We start from the raw sequence: 18,538 nt of genomic DNA, 5'->3' as shown, positions 1-18,538 counted from the left end.
TAAATGTCTGTAATTTCAAATGAAATATTGCTATTGTGATCAAGTTGTCATCTTTTACATTTGTTCTCTTATCTGTTAACACAGTGCTATAGCAGGAAAGAAATCTTTCTCAGTCCATGTTTGCAGAAGGGATCCAAATTGCTTGAAGACACTTAGATGCAAACGATGTCTCAGACATTTGAGCTCCTGGATTGCTTCAATAACATCCACTGAACCCCAGGAATTTTGCTTTTGTAGTAATTTCTTTAATTCTCCCAACCCCAACTTCTCTGTCTCCATAGATTCCAGGCCATGAATTTTTTTGTTTTTAAGTCAGGGTTCATGTCTGTAGACGGAACTTCTTGGGGATCAAAAACTGAGATCTTTTGAAATACCTATTTTTCTGCTTAGGTCTTCTACCATAAGAGAACTAAGTTTGGTTGATGCCTTTTCAGCCATCTGCATAGGTATTGACCTTAAAGCAGCTGATTTAGAGGTTTTCATGTTTTGCAGATTTAATAAGTGGTTTTATCTAAAAAAGTACTCTTATGAATTTTCTTGAGGCTCATTTTTAACTTCCTTAACTCTTTCAAAATGGTGGAGTTCTCTCTTAACATGAATGCAGAACTGAGCTCCATGAGACTCTTCGGTCCCCTCTGTATGGAGCATTTTTGTTGGATATCTGTTAAGAAAGGTCTTGCAGATAATCAAACACTCTCAACTCCAACTTTTTCTGATCCTTCCTAGTGGGTATTTCGCATTATCTTGGACTCTGAGGGCAGTTGGTCTCCCTCCTTTCATGGTTTATAACCACCAGCGGCATTGTTTCACTGTCAACTCATGCTTTGTTTATGTGAACTAGCTATATGGATGATTGTTGCTTTAACGGAAATTGCAGACTTCCAATTGAATTCCTCGATTTATTCTGAGAATTTTAAAATTTTGAATGAAGCTCTACCGTCAACATTAACAAATTTAATGCCGTAACAATTTCCATGTTGATTTTATACTGAAATCGAGATATAAGTTAATATTAACGGTAGAATTTCATTAAAAAATTGCAAACGCTGCCAAAAGACAAATAATTCAGTTCTTAGTTTATATTTTTTGAGAAAGAACCATATATTTATTTCGCAAACTTACTGAATGAAGAATTGTATGACTGAGGTCCCTTGCCACAAAAAGGGGTAATAAGAGTCGAGGGTCTAGGTTCATGCTTCCGGATTTCGGCAGTTACAGATTTTGCCAGTCCATGGTGTTGGCCTGTGTTGGGTCCTGAAGCTAAGACATTGCGAACCCACGAATGTCATAAAAGGAGGAGAGCAAGGAAACGTATTTTCAGCATTAGGCGTGCATAGGGAAATCTCAGACGAAAATTTTCACTTCCTGGGTCAAGAAACGTCCTGCCGCATATTTTTGTCATTTGCAGCGAAAGGGTTAACTCTTTATTTTTGAGCATTTGAATAGTTTGAACCCTCCAGTAATTTTATTAAGTCAACCATCAGATTCCCATGGCATTTTGGCTACTTTGTAGACATCGTGAATGCGGTTTAGACATCCTCCGGACAAACAAGTCGCCTTATTTCCTCGAGTGTTTCTTTGTGGAAACCATGAATTTTTTCCAATACATGGGCGATTTTCACCAACTCAGACGCGATTTTCATCATTTTTTTCCTTCTGCTCTGCATGAAATTGTTTTTCGAGGCGTAAATTTAAGCCGTAATTTTTTCACGGCATTGGCCGCTCACCGACGCGACTAATTTCCGCGGGCCGCCGTTCCCGGCACAGCGCCGTGAAATCCAGAGGGTCTTCTTGTCGGAAAGTGGCCTGAATTTTACGGCGCTGAGCCGGGAACGGCCGCCGGCGATAAATCGTTTCGACTGAAAGCTGCCACTATGTAACTCCGTGTGTATTTCACGGAATAGACGGCGCACAGCCATCTTTTGCCGCTTTCAGACTTTTGCGTTGCTCCGGCCATCGTCAACGGCACGGCATTGTGCTTTCAAATAACCATTGGTCTCAATGCATGCCATCAAGCGAGTCTAATCGCGCAGTTGACGGCACGGCGTTGTTGACGGTCAGCAAGGCAAGGTTCACTCCGGCCCGGCGGTGCGCCGTTTATGGCGTGAAATACACACCGTGCTTCCTTGAGGCTACTTTCAAACGCGACGACTTTTCGCCGGCCGCCGTTCACGGCACGGTTCCGTAAAATTCAGGCCACTTTCAAACGAGACATCTCACGGCACTGTGCCGTGAACGGCGGCCCATGGAAATTCGTCGCGTCGGCAAGCGGACAATGCAGTGAAAAAATTACGGCTTAAATGTACGCCTCGAAAAACAATTTCGTGGGAGTAGCATAAGCAGAAGAAAAAAATGGTGCAAATCGCGTCTGAGTTAGTGAAAATCGCCCATGAGTTGGAGAAAATCGCAATTAACATGAAATTCGCGTATTCGCGGGAAAACCCCAAAAATCGCGTATTTCGCAGGAAAACCCCGGAATTCGCGTCAAAATTCGCGTTATCGCATTTGCGACTTTTGCATGCCCCTACTCATAGGGTGAAAGGAAAGGAGAATGAATTTCATCTACCATCAATTGTAAAGTGGTGTTTAGAATAATTACTTCCATGCATGCTAATATTGTTTCTGTTCATGCAATTTTAAGGGTAGAATGTACCTGCGATATGTTTTGTTTGCTATGTATTCTATTACGACGAAATATGATGCTCATGGATTAGGATTAACATAATATAATTAAATCATCCTATATATGATCTAATGCACACCCTAGATAAATTACAACCAGCCGCCACTGGTGATAGGTATTGTTTATGTGAATATTTATTCTTAATCAATAATATTACAAACTGATCAACAATCATTGCTCTCAACAATCAAATCAAATATGTATCCTCTTGGAATACGTACATGGATGCAAATGGTGCAAAGCAGTTATTCGCGTTTTTGACAGTGCTCCGCCAATTTTAAAAATCCGAAAAAAATTTGAATTTTACTTTGATGTAGTGGTAACAACATATATTTTTTTCAGCGTGTCTATTGTTTCCTAAAACTATTAATTTAATTTATAAAATTTCAAACTTATGTTAAAGTTTAGTTTTCAGTCAAAACATTTTTTTTTTTAAATAATAACGGTATAACGTACAAGTAAATACATTTTAAAACCAAGAAAACGATTTTACAAAAATAATAACAGGAGACTAGGTTAAAAAACTAAAAATCGTGATTCAATTTTTTTTGGGGTTAATTTCAATTTTTAAGGCCTGAAACTTTGGGGAAACACATCATTTTTGATGCATTAAGTGTATAATTTTTTTTGGTTCTTGGTAGCAGTCCAGTTCTCCACCATCTCCCCCATTTATTTTCTGAATGATAGGAAACGAAATGTAGTTCTTGATGGAATTAGCTCTGATGTAGTTAAAGTGACATCATGTGTTCCACAAGGAAGTGTAGTCGGTAAATTAATTGGATTCCCGAATTCCAAAATTCATTGGATTCCTGAATCCCTGAAGACGATGGGCGAGTTGTTCTTCGAAACGTTGGAAGGTGAAATGGAGGACCTGATCCGGTGTGAAACCCGAGAAAACTTCACTGCAATAGGGTAGTTTCCTTCATCAAAGAAAACGAAAGGCATTGATTGCGATTCGTTACCCACCATTAGTGTATTCATAATACACAAATTATTTGGTTTTTGAAATACCGGTTTAGACGAATGGCAAGGGTCAAATTTTATCCTCATTTGAAAAAGGCCAGATTGGCGCCCATGCGATTCCACTCCACATGACGTCACAGGGACCTAGTTTCTACACGAGAGGATAGGAGTTATACATCGTCTGAGGTTACCATTGCATGCATGAGGCACAGAGCTCAGGGAAACATGTCTTAATAATCACCTATTAAAACTGGCTAAGGTCGGAAAGTTTTCTTCGTTTGATAAGTAGGGGCACCGAATTTTCGCGAACCGCGAAATGCGAAATATAACGCGAAATTTTCAAGGTTGTGCGAAATTAACTTGGTTCCACGAAATTTCGCATTTAAGCACTTTTTCTGCGAATTTGGCGTGATATTTTCCACCGTTGCCGGTAAAAAATACCCCGTTACTTTAAGTTTTCTTAAAAAACCGGTATCAAGAACCGAGCGCATAAAGTCGGTGCTTTAGAACCGGCTCGGAACTGTTGCGAGGATTTGAATTTGGCGCCCAAATCCGAAATGGTTCGCAGCGTATTCAAGGCCAAAAAGTAAAAAAAAAAGTTTTGAAAACGCATATATTACTTTCCGATTGCATGGCATCAATGTCTTTCTTCTTTTGAGAGTTGCTCCCTAGCACGTGCATTTAAGGGGTCGTCAATTTGTCGCTCTCGCCAAAATTGTAACATTCTGTAGTCGCTGCCACGTAGGCCGCTTTCAAACAAGCTGACTTTTCGCCTGCAGCCGGCCACGGCACGGTGACGTTCTTTCAACATACTATAGATCTATGGATGTCTTCAAACGAGTCGAATCACACCGTTGCGTTGACGGCAAGGCGCCCATTTCAATCCGGCCCGGCGATGCTCCGTCTACGGCGTGAAATATAGGCTATGCTACATTGAGGCCGCTTTCAGACGAAACGACTTTTCACCGGCCGCCGTTCACGTGAAATTCGGGCGGCTTTCAGACGAAACGACTTTCTGCAGCGCCGTGTGCTGTGCCGTGAACGGCACCAGCGGGAAATCGTTTCGTCTGAGAGTGGTGTTAAGATTGATTCATGTGTATATACAGCAATTCTGCGATATACGAGCAAGATGCGTTTCGAGAGCCTATTCGTAAGTTGATAAACCTATGCAAGCCGTCGAGAAGTGTGGTTATCCTGCAGAATGCAACCCCGCATTACAATTTTACGTTAATTCATGGCCGCTTAGTTTATGAATGTTGTCGCTGTACCGGCGTGTTGAGCAGTTTATTGTTGAGGTTATAAGAACTGCGAGAGTGAAGCATGCAAATCAGTTGTCAATTTAAGTAACAATTTAAGCTAGTTACATCACAGAATGTATTTTAATCTCACTTAGAAGTTACAAAAAAAACCTGGAGAAAGAACCAGTGGCTGCCTGATGTAATGAGACATGTTGGTCGATCATGCATTCTTAACAATGTGTTATTTAACTTTTTTACTTGGTAAATAAAATTATGGAGGCGATCTTGAGTTTTTTTAACAGACCTTTCTTGTTAATTAACATTTTTCGTGAAATTATTTTCATTCACTTCTTGTGGTTGTTTAATTACCTGAATTAATGGTAAATTTAAATAGAGTTCATCCTTGGAACCGAGTATCGAGAACTGATGGGGGAGAACCAGAACGGTACCGAGAGCCGAAAAAATTTAAGAACCGAATCAACCTTAATTTATAGAATTCCTTTACCCTAGTCAGCAATGCACAGTTTGGAAAAGAAAATGAATCTTCGCTTAATAGTCTCAAAAAATCTGTGAAACTTTCCATGTGTGAGGTCCTGAAGCAAATAGGATAAAGACTAATATCAAGTTGTCATTCCTTGTATAGTGACCCAGGGAGGAGCATTATTACAGCCATGGGAAGATTATTTAACTCAAGGTGTATATTGACAACTGATGTGAAGGACTTAGACACAATTGTTGCTTATGTCTTCATATAATCATTAACAGAAACTCAAGAACTTTTTGGCTATTCTGCTTTGAAGGATTCTGTTAGATCAGTTCAGGAAGAAGGAAAAGAATTTTCAGTACTCCACTAATTCTTGCCCTTTAAAATGATTTTTCCCCATTTTGTAGAAAATTTTGTGAAAACCCTGTGAATACCTGTGGCAAATGTAGATGCAGGAAGAGGATTTTCCATGCATGGAAATATAAATAAAAGAACCACTAAACTTCCAAAAATGTATAATTAAAGTCAAGTTTGACCAATGGATCTCAATTCTAGTAAAATAAGGATTCAGCCAATTTTAAATTCCAGAGTGTGAATAATCTCAGAGGGCATATTAAAAAAATATATATAATTGACAAACACATATGTAATTGCATGTGTTGATATTATATTTTTTGTGTAAGACCTTAAAGACTTTTGTTATCAATTTGTTAAGTAAACACTATAAGTTTTTTACATCATGCAGGCCAATGAGACAATGAAATTTCGACCAATCAAAAATATTCCCCATATATATAAATCCTGCATTTGTCAAGCGGTATGCGGTTGAAATACATACATACATAGCAAAAAGTGTTTATGATGTGTATGTAACAAATGCTTAACTTATTCCTTTAGCATTTGCTTTGACCCTTCTTTGTCATGGTTTTTACCATTAAAAATATATGTATTTAAGATGCCAATAAGCATTTTTATTGGTGATTATTGTTCTTGGGATAAAAAACAATATTTGTGACGAGTGAATTTTTATGACGAAACTGTATTTTTTTATGACGAAATTGCAGTTTTATGACGAAATTTTAAACCGAAATTGACAGATTTTTATGACGAAATTCACAGTTTTTATTCACCGATAATCTTTGCCTCTATTGATAAGGTATTAATAAACCTTTTTTAAGCCAAGCGCTACCATCCAGCAAGGTACTCAGCTACCCCCTAGCAGCCTGCGACGTATCACCATTAAGCCTCGCCTCAAGGTCACCTCACCGGGCGGGAGGGGGAACCAGAAATACGACGTACGGAGATATTTCCCAGCATTCATACTTGAGCGTCGCGTTTTCGTGCGCTTGAAAATTTTCACTTTTCATTTAATCGCGAAAAATAGATATTGTCATTTAAAAATCTAAGTGTGAAATACGTACTCCAGGAGTAATAATCTTTCGATTAAGGCAATAAAAAAATAATAGGAAACCACCCTATTGTTCGCCAGGAAAAAACCAAAAATTATAGCCTTAAAATATGTTTATTTGCTGGCGATGCTGTTATCTATCGCAAAATTAGTGATAACTCTGACTATGAAATTCTATCATCAGACTTGACCCATTAATCCCCAGCATTGCGTAAACGTAACATTATTGAATCGTAATTATTAGAAAAAACCTTTGCTTCGGGATAATTTTTTCTTGGGTATTCTCAGTTTCTGAAATACCTTTCGTTCTAATTCAGTTATTTTTGTAAAAATTTTCATTAAAATAATTTTTATTTTACTTCGAAATTTGCCTATTTCGAAGCGTTGAAGTACTGCAAATGGTAAATGATTTTTTACAACGATTTATTGTACTCAAGGTATTACTAGAGGTAATGTTTTCTCTCAGTTCCAAGTGTCTTTATTTATCATGTTTATTTTTGTCACGAACTTTCGCCGTTATTGGTATAAAGATGGTTGTTGTAAATAATGTTGCGTTTACGCAATGATGGGAATTCTCTAATAGACCAGAGGGCTTTTCTCAAAGCATAGAGAAACTCGTCAGTATGGCTTTTGAACGACAATGTAGTCTTTTGGAGGCAGTTTAGCTGCATTTTTGGCACTCACAGGTCGTGAGTTTATAAGGTAAAGGGCGAATGGCATTTTGAATTTCAAGACGGCCATCTGTACGAATTTTACATCGAACACTCTGGTACTTCGTAGAGTCAAACTGTTGTGCGCACACGTGGAGCCGATACAGGGCAATGTCATTCCCATGTCGTTGAGTGGAAGGATTATTTAGTAGACGTTAAATTCAGCTTTCGATGCATTCAGTTTCCGAGACGGTAGAATGAGAGGGTGAGAAACGTATTAGTTGAAGCAGGATTGTGAAGGAAGGTGGAGTGTTCCTCTAGTCGCTCTTTGGAATTTTCTCAGAGCAATCCTTAGTGACCTATTTTTTCTTCTATTGCTTAGGTGATGTAAGGCTAATAATTTAGCTTCAGTTGGGCTCATATCAGTTAAATAGTCCTCTGAAATGCATCTTTATCTCTCAACAGGTAATTATATCAATAATACCACAGTAGTTTTTGCTCGGCTTTTTGGAAAATAATTCATCCAGGGGTATCATTCAGATTTAAAAGTGAAGAAAATTTTACCCGTTATTTCTACGCCTCAGACGTATACTTTAGAAGAAGCGTCAAGAAGGTAACTGAAGAATATAAAATTAACAGGAGAGGCGATGTACAATATTTTCTAAACTTTGGAACTACAATGGGGATGAAATCTTCTCATTATTTCAAATAGGGATGATTGCAGGAGGTGCAGCAAGGCAAATCACAGTTTACTCAAGAAGTATCTAAAGAAAAATCATCCAGTAAACGCGCACGCCCTGGTAAAAGATGCAGAGAACAAACAGGTTCATCTAAATATGAAAAATCTACCTCCGTAGGAGTTACAAAAACCTCGAACCTCTCGCGGGGAACACATATGGAATATCTGCGGCATAGGCCTGAAGAAATTAGGATTCGTCAAACGTATTGTGGGGAGATTTTCAGATGAGAAAGTAAAAGAAAGGTGCTATTTCGCACTCGTCCGACCACACCTTGAATATGCAGCGAGCGTATGGGATCCGGTTCAGAAAGACTTAATCCGCGAACTGAATAAAATACAAAGGAAGGCTGCGCGTTTCGTCAAAAACTGCTAAGGGCGTACAAACAGCTGTTACCCACATGTTGAGCTAATTAGGCTGCGGGCCATTGGACACTCGGAGGCTGCGCACTAGGCTTAGATTGCTTGAACAATTGCGAATGGATATCTTTAAGAGCAACACGGATAACATCATTTTATAGCCCCAATATAATTCCAGGTTCAACGGAAGTGATAAATTAAGAGTGATTTTTAACCAAATGGATAGATATGGGAATTAGTTTTTCCCCCAAACCATGAAGGACTTTAATAAATGCCAGTCATAATTTCGTTCGTGCAGTTTCATTTGATGTGCAAATTGCTAGTGTCCTAATACACTGGAACCTCGTTAAAGCGAGTATGGGCTATAACGACACCCCCGCTATTACGAGAGATAGCGATGCACCGTCAATTGACCCTATAATAAGCGTGTTAAAAAATTCGTTTTTACGAGACCCTTTCGGTGTTGGCTCTCGCCATAGCGAGGGTTTCACCGCCGGAAGACTTTCATGAAGACTCCTTAACCTCTGTAATTGCTAGCGATCTGTTAGAAATGAAGTTAATGGAGTGCTCAGTCTCAAATTTATGTGGTAAACTCTCGTTCGATAAATATAATGATTGACGAAACAATGCTTTGCATGATTTTTATTCAGTGCGGCGCTTATAAATTGTTTGAATAGTTAGTCGTTATTTGAGTAAGGAAATTTAGTGATGCAAAAAAACATCGCCTTTCGTCTGGATTTATGATTACGTTTATCGGATAGATGTTTATCTGTCGCCGTACCACTCCTGTTCCTGTATATCTGTTCGCAACAGGTGTATTGGCTATTATTTGCTCCACCTCCGGTAAAGCGACAATTCGCTATAGCGAGTGTTTATTAGTGCACCGTGGGTGTCGTTATATCGAGGTTTCACTGTACCTCCTGCCACATGCCTTTCAGGTGGCTTGCAGGGCAGTATGTAGATGTAGATTAGTTCACGGTTCTTGATACTCAGTCACAAGGATGAGCTCTTATTATTTAAATTAATGGTAAATTTAAATGAACAACCACAAGAAGTGAATGAAAATAATTTCACTGAAGATGCAAATTAGCAGGAAAGCTATTTTTAAAAAAAACTTATGATCATCTCCATCATTTTATTTGCCAAGAAAAAAAAGTTTAAATAACATGTGGTGAAAGACTGCATGATCGACCAATAAGTCACATTATGACAGGCAGCCACTGATTCTTTCTCCAGGTTTTGATTTTAAAAATTCAACATTTTTACCCTCTCTGGGTCTTATCTATCCTTTTTTGATAGAAATATTGCCTGTAGTGCTGAACAGGCATTCACTGAAAACAATAGCTGTTGATGTTGATTTTGAAGGATGGCAGAAATTATATTTGGAACACAGTTTACATACTGCATAGAAAGTTAGCATAGGATTAGCATCAATAGTGAAACTCCCCCAATTTCTGATGACATCATCTGTTGATTTGTAGTAACATGTGAGTCAGTTCTATACATATATATTTTCTATTCTGCAATGTAGCTAAAATTCTTATTTTAGTTGACTAGTTATTTGCATGCCTACCAGTCACACTTCTCATAACCTCGACACTTAAACTGTTCAACACCCTGGTAGAGCGACACCACGGATAAACAGAGCGGCTGCAGCTAAGCCCGCACGGGCACCACTGTGCACATACTGCCGCCACGCTTATGCAACTGGTACCATGTTGGCAAGAGCCACAAAATAACCAGCCCTTAAATATGCCTGTTGACGAGCAACTCTCAAAAGAAACAAAACATTGGACGCCATGCAATCAGAAAGTAATATGTGCATATTTTTTAACCTTCTTTTCACTGCCATTCTCGGCAAATGAAATAATTATAATTACGAGTTTCTATGGGATTAATTTTTAAGTACCACCAATTTTTAGAGCTGAAGTGGGTCGAAAAATATTAAAAATTTTCACAAGGTAATTGTCATCTGATGACAACCAAAAAAATGCACAGTGATAGCAAAAGCAAAGATGAACTCTTGCCAAAGTTAATTAAAAAACTTAAAAAAACGACTTTTTTACATTTCCATAGCCCAGTTTTGTCACAGCAAGACATTAGAAAGTACCTTAGAACGTAACTTAGCAGGCATCAGCCTCCGTGGCCTGCAGTCAAAACTCAAAATGTGTTTGGTCACCACTGCGGAGGCCAACTGCTCCACAGGCCGCGGGGCTGCCAGTCAGATGGCTCTAGTGCATGCATGTGGATGCACCAAGCGCTACATTGTGATTTAGCCACGCACCGTGGCTTAGGTGTGTGGTGGCCTTCATTGCCATCTGATTACATCATTATATTGCAACGATCGCATCAACAAAAAGTAGATTGATCACATGGAAGAGTTTTAAAGAATTGCCAATTATGCTCCATTACAATATGGTATTTTAAGTCAAGAATGAAAACTGGAAGAATCTCGTGTGAGACGCTGGCCATAGCCTTGAATGTGCTGCAGGCCATTATGGGTATAGGGGTCAATTTCAAATCCTCACCACCATCCCTAGCCAGTTCCAAAGTACCAACTTTAAGTGATCAGTTCTCAATATGTACCGGTTCCACAGACCAAGTACTGACAGTACTGAGAACAGGGTACCAGAACCAACCCATCTCTACTGGAAACATATCTTGTTAGTATGTCAAGGACTTACTGCATTGGCACATAATTTAATCGTGTATGTCATACAAATTACTCTGAAGCTATTCCTAGGTGCAACTAGAGTCAAGGAATTTAGGCAAGGTATGTTTTTTTGCAATGATTCCTAAAAGAAACGCTCTTACGAAGTTTGTTATGGCAAACCTACGGTTTCTCGGTCCCGTGAAGTTTGTAGTAACGAAAATTTACTGTAGTAAGATAATGGCAAATGAGCACTGAAATACACAATGCATGTAAAAGCCACAAAAAGAAATTCCTTTAAAGAATTTGTACCAAATGGCATGCACCAAATGTCAGAGCAGTGGTTTTTACACCGGTTAGAGTCAGAACAATGGACAATACCTATAGCTACATGGTATCTATAAAATAGAAAAACATCATTGAGTATGACAAATAAATGCACATGTATCAAGAAATGAGAATTGAATCACTCAACCCAAGTAAGGGACATGAAGAAAAAATAACTGCTAGAAATCAGCAACAAGAAAATCAAATAATTTACCACTCCATGTTGGGCAATGTTGAGGTTCCTTCAAGCATGAAAGAGCCTATTTCGACACCTTTGACACCAAGACTTAGGAGACCTTCAACAGCCTCCATTGCAAGCGGACACTCCTGTTCAGAAGATAAAGAGAACTTGGATTTAAATTTACAGCATAAAAGTAAACTAGTCTTGACTGTCATGTCACAGAAAAGTGTACAAGTAGTTTACATTTCTTCTTCTCATGTGATTTTTGGGGTCTGAATCTCAAGTTTGTAATCAAAAGTATAGGTTGCAAATTAGGAAAAAATGGCACAAAAAAGGCCAAAAATGATTACTTGTTCAACTTTTTTGCTTGCACCTTTTGAATCTTCAACTTTTAAGGAATAATATTCCAGTTTAACATAAAGGTGCATGCACTTTATAGTTTTTACGACTCTCCTTCAAATTCCCTTTGGTTTTTCTCTCTGACAAAGCATTTACACTTCAGCCCCAACTTTTGCTCATCTCAGCAAAAACGCAGATTCTTTGCAGTTAATTATGAAGCCGACTAACTAATCTGCACACACTTACACCTAAACTACGAGCATAAATTCATTTTCCATCCTCGAATTTTGCCCTGAACAATATGGCAACACTTCTTCAATGAAAGGGTCACCCAGAACAAAACAGTTAAGGTATGGTAAGGTAAAGCAATTCCTATGTCATCGATTGATGTAGGTTTCGGCCAAATAGAAGCTTAAAAATATCTTGGGAATCAAATGGATTTAGTTACGAGCTCAAAAAAGCTAATTGGTAGCCGTAAAGTAGTTATGCTTCACATGGGAGTCCACTAAAATGCAGTCTACAACAATCGCTACCACTGCAGATGACTGAGTTCACCATTCAACTCGGCAAGACAAAAATCCACATATGAAATAACATCAATAAATTCCAGTAGCTTTCCCGATACATTTGCAGAATATGTGCAGGTCAGAATTTTTATCATTGATTCAGTTCTTGAAAAAAGCAACCATCAGTCACATAGCCACTTCACCATTATTTGTAACAACAGAATGACAAACTCAGCCATGGTGGTGCCAATAAAACCTAATACTTCTGGGAGATCTAAGAGGCATAAATAATAATGGAAAAGAATCAACTGATTTGGGCATTACTAGGAGGGACGATGAAATGTTCATGGTGAAATAGAACCCAGTACTGTTCCACAACCTTTTTATTATTATTATTAGCTGTCAATTATGGAAAAAGTACCGTATAAGCGTGTGTAAGAGGCGCACCCCTATTTTGAGCATCGGAGCTACGAAGAAAACATTTTTGCGGCATTTTTTTTATACTATTGCACAGTGTTGCAGACGTACGCCTGGAATTTCGACAGTTATTATAGACAGAATTTAAGTTTTTTAAGCTCTAATTGTTTGACACAAAGATTTATAGTTATAACAAGGCTACTAATATTCAAAATAGTCCAAACAGGACAATTTCGGAAGAAACAAGCGTAGCATAAGCGCATTCAAACAAGACGAGACGGACTGGAAACTTTAGGCAACGCAAACTGCGTATATCACATTGCTGCGCCTTCGCCGCTTCGCTTTGAAGGCAACGACGTCACATGCAAGATCGGACGTGTTCTTCCCGTGCTCCTTCGCTCATAGCCTCGTAGCTTGAAATACGGAGGGGAGGGAGCGCGCTCCTTCCCCTCCTTCCCATGGACCTCTCCTTCCGCGCTCTTCACTTATAAGCATTTCTAAATTTTTCCATCCACAATTTAGTCCAACAATGAACACACTCGTTCGAATACTTTAAAGCGCAGGTTTTGGCACCAATACCATTTTCAGTTGCAATAATCCTCATATTAGCGTCTGAAGATGATTTTTGGAAAATCAGTTCCTCAGCGTAATGGAAATTACTCGGCAAGACAGATATTGACTATTGACCAGGTATGTCATTCAAAAATACGCGTTTCTCTACGTTTGATAACCGATTACTATATGCAGTATAAATGCCGCGGGATGCCCACTCGTGGCAGTAAATTTAGCGCACCCTCTGGAGCGAAAAACCCCCGCGCGATCTTTTCCATGTTCACCTCTGGGGTACCGACGTGACGGCGCGATGCTTACAAGAACAGAAAACAGGGGCATTTTAAAAATACGTCACTAAGGGAGAAACTCCCCTGCCTGCCGCTTATTTTTGACCAGGGTTTTACATGACTGACTCACACTGAAAACCAAGGCCACTCAGTTCCCCTTAGACTTGCGACCGGTGAAGGGGAGGGGGGAATATAAGAAGTTTGTGTAAGAGGCGCACCCTCATTTTCGGCTGCAATTTCTGGGAAAAAAGGTGCGCCCCTTACACGTACTTATACGGTATTCACAATATGTAAGTATATACTGACTTCAAATTGACCTATTCAAAATTAAAGGTTAACAAAGGTAATATATACCATACAGTGATATAGAAGTCTCGCCCTTTCGCTAATGCCCTGTTCACACTACGTTCTTTTCATGCCGGTTAGCCCCGACCATGGTTACAAAACGAGGTGAGAACGCAAGTTCCCGTTAACCGTGGCTGGGATTCTGACCACCATTTTCCGACCATGGTTGGCGGTAGTTCATGCGTGTGTGAACGCAAGTTGGTTAAAAGCTGGTTAGAAAAAGAAGAAGGCGAAGCAGCAACGAAGTGGGATAGGAGGAAAGAAAACAGAAAATAAAGCATTCGAAGAAGAGACGGCCGTTATTGTTGAATTATATTCGTCAGAATTAATTCTAAGGAAAGTGTTATTGATTCATTCCGTAATTTGTTGTATATTATGAGATTTTAAACCTGATTTAAGTTATGTGATATACTATATAGTTCGTAGTGAATTAGCTATTAGCTCATATTGTATTGTTACGGGCAGATTGAATAATCTATATAAATATTTTGCTAGAATTAAGTAAAATGTGCGAAACTGCCATAATAAAAATCCAAAGGTCATAATGATTTTAATGTTTTGGTAAGAGTTCTTAGTCCCAGTTTGAAAAAGATCACTTATGATCATCCTTGAACAAAAGTTCTTCCCATATCAACATAAAATATCAGGCTAACGGCTAGTAAGATATAACTATAGAAAATTTAGAAACGTCGGGTGATACTACATATCGCAAAAAATATCACGTTCTCTCTCTTATTTCATAAATTAAATTTGAATAATCGTCACATTTCTGCAAGTTATTCGTCCACATTTGAAGAAGAGGTAAAAGAGTTTTAATTTACGGTATAGCATCAGATTGGATCATATCCTTTGTCAAAATCAGAAAACAATACTTGCTACGAATGTAATGCAGTGAAAAGTGTATCTCCATCCCAAATCACAAGTGTGTCTCAATAGGGTTGTTCAAGCCTATCAGAACGGTCTCAAAAAATGAATGGATATCACTTCTGATGTAATTTCATTTTGATTTGGATTAATTACAGATGCGTTGATAAAGTAATGGTGGAATTATTAGCAATCAAAATTCGAACAATTTCAATGCCGCCAAAAACGGTCCGCCATCTTGAAATAGAGGTGATGACGTAGAAAGCCTGTACACCTGGCTTGGCTGGCCTGTACCCTCGATGCCAAGCTGAGCACTCTGCATGCTGACTGGACATTGACCAAGGTTATTCCTTATTTTGAAATGGCCTATGTTGCGCATGAAACTTCCGGATGGATCAAGGCGACATAAAATCCAATCTTCAAGTTAGGCAGGCAACGTATGTAGCGTTGACAGAAATTGAAAGTTTTGTATAGCTGCATTTGCTAGGAAACTACGTGCAGTGAACTTTCATTGTGCCTCTAGTGCAAGTGAACACAATTTGTGCCCTTAATGTACCCCTAAGTGAATGATTGCATATAGACGATGAAGTAAAGAGTGAAGCGACAAGTGAAGTGAGTTGTGAATGTAACATCTTCGACGAAACCATTTATTTCTTCCATGCTGGTTCAATCAACCCTATGCATTTCGATCTAAGGTATCTATGTAACTATCGCGAAGGGGATGTTTCATATTTGAGCTAGTTGTACTTAAGGGATACATCGAATGCATATTAATTTTCATTCGTTTGTTCGCTTCTAAGCTCTGTTTGATTTTATTACCTATTGCCGATTCATTTTGAGCATTCGCCAGTGTCTACATTTCACGAATTTTGTTGCGCTGTTGTTTGTTTTTGTTTTGGTCATATTTTGGTTACGGTAAGAGTGAAAATGAAATTCGAAGTTTTTTGATGTTACAATAACTGGTTTAGCTAGTTTAATAATTTGTTTCAGCCTATTTATTTTATTGTCTTTGCAATGTTAATGTGAAATAACGTAAACTGATTCTAAGTCGTTAGTGATGAGTGGGAAGTGAGGTGTGGAGAATCCTTTCGAACTTCAAGGAGTGCAAATTTATTTAGTGTGTGCAGAGTGATTGGAAAATCAATTGTCATGTTTTATTAGTGTTACATAATAGTGTTTTATATTTATTGTGAGCCAATTTTTTCATTGAATCAGTTGATTCGGAATATACTGATTATAAGTATCAAAAAGACAGCTCGTGAAATGTGTGCGTTGTAGTGCTATTTGTGATATTATGAGCAATAAATATGCACAAGTAAGGGTAATTTTGCTTATTATTACTCTTATTAAAGGATAAATTTGGATTTTCTTTAAACACTGATCTGGCGGCAGATGCTGGAGATCTTTAAAAAAAGTGGAATAACCCTGCTGAGCCACTTAACCCTTAAACAGCGGAGTTTTTTTTCGGAGTTTTATTTTGTTTTTCCATTATAAACTGCTTAATTACTGCCCAAAGCATTCAGAATAACGCTTAGTTTTAAAGTTCTGTTGAGTCGTTCTTGCTAGAGGGGGTGTGCCCATATGGGCACGCTAGCCGTTCCGGCCACCGGTCTGCATTCTGCAGACGAATCGCTCGAACCATCATAATTCTCATTTTTATTGTGTGATACGCCATTTATTTTTGCATTTACCTATAGTACTTCTTTTATTTGACAATTTGAAGTAATTTCATATCATTATACTTTATTTTTTTCGGTTTATACATTTTTTTTGGCTATTCATAGAAATAAACAGTATAAAACTCAGTTTTGAATACAGTTATTGAATGAAAAAAACATGTTATCAACGAGTTTATTAACAAAATTAGTCCTATATTGCTGGTACAGTCTTTGACAACTATAAATTGGGTTTTTAATTGCAGAGTATGATAGTCAGAATTCCATTGAAGGCAAATACCTGGGCACTTAGCATATTCTGAGCGCGCGCAGGAAGAATATTTTTCACAAGAAAATCGGCGTCTATGAAACGGGACAAATTGGTTATCTCTGTCTTAATACCTTATGTCATCAGACTTTCTATGATTAGTTGCACTTGATAGGGAAGGTTAAATACGACCACCAGGTCTGGGAAAGGTACATCTTCGTTACAAAAACACTTGTGCAATCTCTCGCCTAAGGCTTCCTGCGGTATATTTGAACTAGAATTTTCCGTACAGATCCAGGCATTTACAATGACAGCCTCAAGGAGATAGCTTCATGTGGACCATCACCATTTTTTCCTCTGATAACATTCCTGTACCTGTTGATATTTTGATCCGTGGGATCAGTTCCGCCCATCTAAATATTGTAGCTAGAGACCATTGCTGGCTGCCTAACTTGTACAGTTTTTGAGGTAACACGTGGGAATCTCAAGACCTTTGTGAGTGGGTGTACACATTGGCAAGGTGACTTGAAAGTCACTACCGAATAGTCTTTCTATCTAGCAACAACAATATTCCTTTCTTTCTCCCGTGCGAAAGCATGGGAGCAGCAGGGCTGCTTAGCTAGCTGTTTTTTCGATCATTGGGAAACTTTTGGGTATCCTTTTTCTCAGAACCCTCCCAGTGCCCTCATATCCTTGAGATTTTAACTGAATTATGAGAGGGAAGCTAGTAAACCAATTGTTAAAATAAATGGAAAACATTTATTGCTTGCTCTAGTAAATTGTCCAACATGATAAGCAACTACGAAGAGAATTTACCTACGAATTTATGGTAGTTATTTTTCTCTTCAACACTCAGTCCTTGCTATGTGCTGAAGTCCACCAAGTAATCTTGAGGAGTATTCAAGCACTCAATACTATATTTTAAAGCCGAAACTTATAGGTTCACCCCGTATGAACTGTTTGCAGCCATGATTGCCAAAATTATTATCATGGATTTATGGTATTTTAGCTCCGGGGTTGGCACATAGTTTTCTGAACAAACGTACCGTATCATATTTATGAATGGCCTAAGTGTGCACATTTTTTCGCTGTTATCGTAGTGATTATCAGCTGCACAGTGAAAAACCCTCATTATATTTTGCAACCTTGTGAATGGCATTATACACCACAGTGTTTCGGACATCATCGCCACTCTCCCAAAAATTCTCTTACTGCAGACAGCAATAACCACTCAGAAAAGAATTGAATAGAATAAAGAAAAATAAATTTCTTCCGTCATGAACATTTCGGAAACCTCAACTAGGAATTTACCGGAAATTCAGTGAAATTCATTTCGAGGAATATATTCTCAGCGGATGACACGTCATCTCGTGCTTATGTGTACGTCTCGGTCATTTTACTGTCTCCTCCATCCTGCTCGGGACAAAACTGATTGAGGTTGCAATGGTTGCTTGTTAACTTTCGCCTTGATTGTCTCCTTGCGACTTACAACCAGGGATTGGACTTAGTTGGAAAATTTGACCACGAGTTCAATGTGGTCGATGTGATCAAGGTTCAATCAATCTACTTTTTATTGTTACAAAGTTTATATGCGATACAAAGTGGTTCACAATGAGCTTCATCAT

At 38.5% G+C, this 18,538-nt stretch overlaps 1 protein-coding gene across 5 annotated transcripts in view; it reads right to left on the bottom strand.

Annotated features, from left to right (window-relative positions):
* The window catches only part of LOC124156635 (anaphase-promoting complex subunit 7), a 252,895-nt gene that overhangs the window by 217,100 nt on the left and 17,257 nt on the right, over nt 1–18,538 (bottom strand). For all 5 annotated transcript variants that reach the window (XM_046531293.1, XM_046531292.1, XM_046531296.1 and 2 more), the window contains exon 4: nt 11,714–11,826. In XM_046531293.1, the coding sequence (XP_046387249.1) occupies nt 11,714–11,826 (113 nt within the window). The remainder of the gene's footprint in view (nt 1–11,713; nt 11,827–18,538) is intronic.

The sequence above is a fragment of the Ischnura elegans genome, chromosome 3 (assembly GCF_921293095.1).
Source record: "Ischnura elegans chromosome 3, ioIscEleg1.1, whole genome shotgun sequence".
NCBI lineage: Eukaryota > Metazoa > Arthropoda > Insecta > Odonata > Coenagrionidae > Ischnura > Ischnura elegans.
Note: the sequence above shows the minus strand (reverse complement) of the source record. Positions and strands in the feature narration are given on the sequence as shown.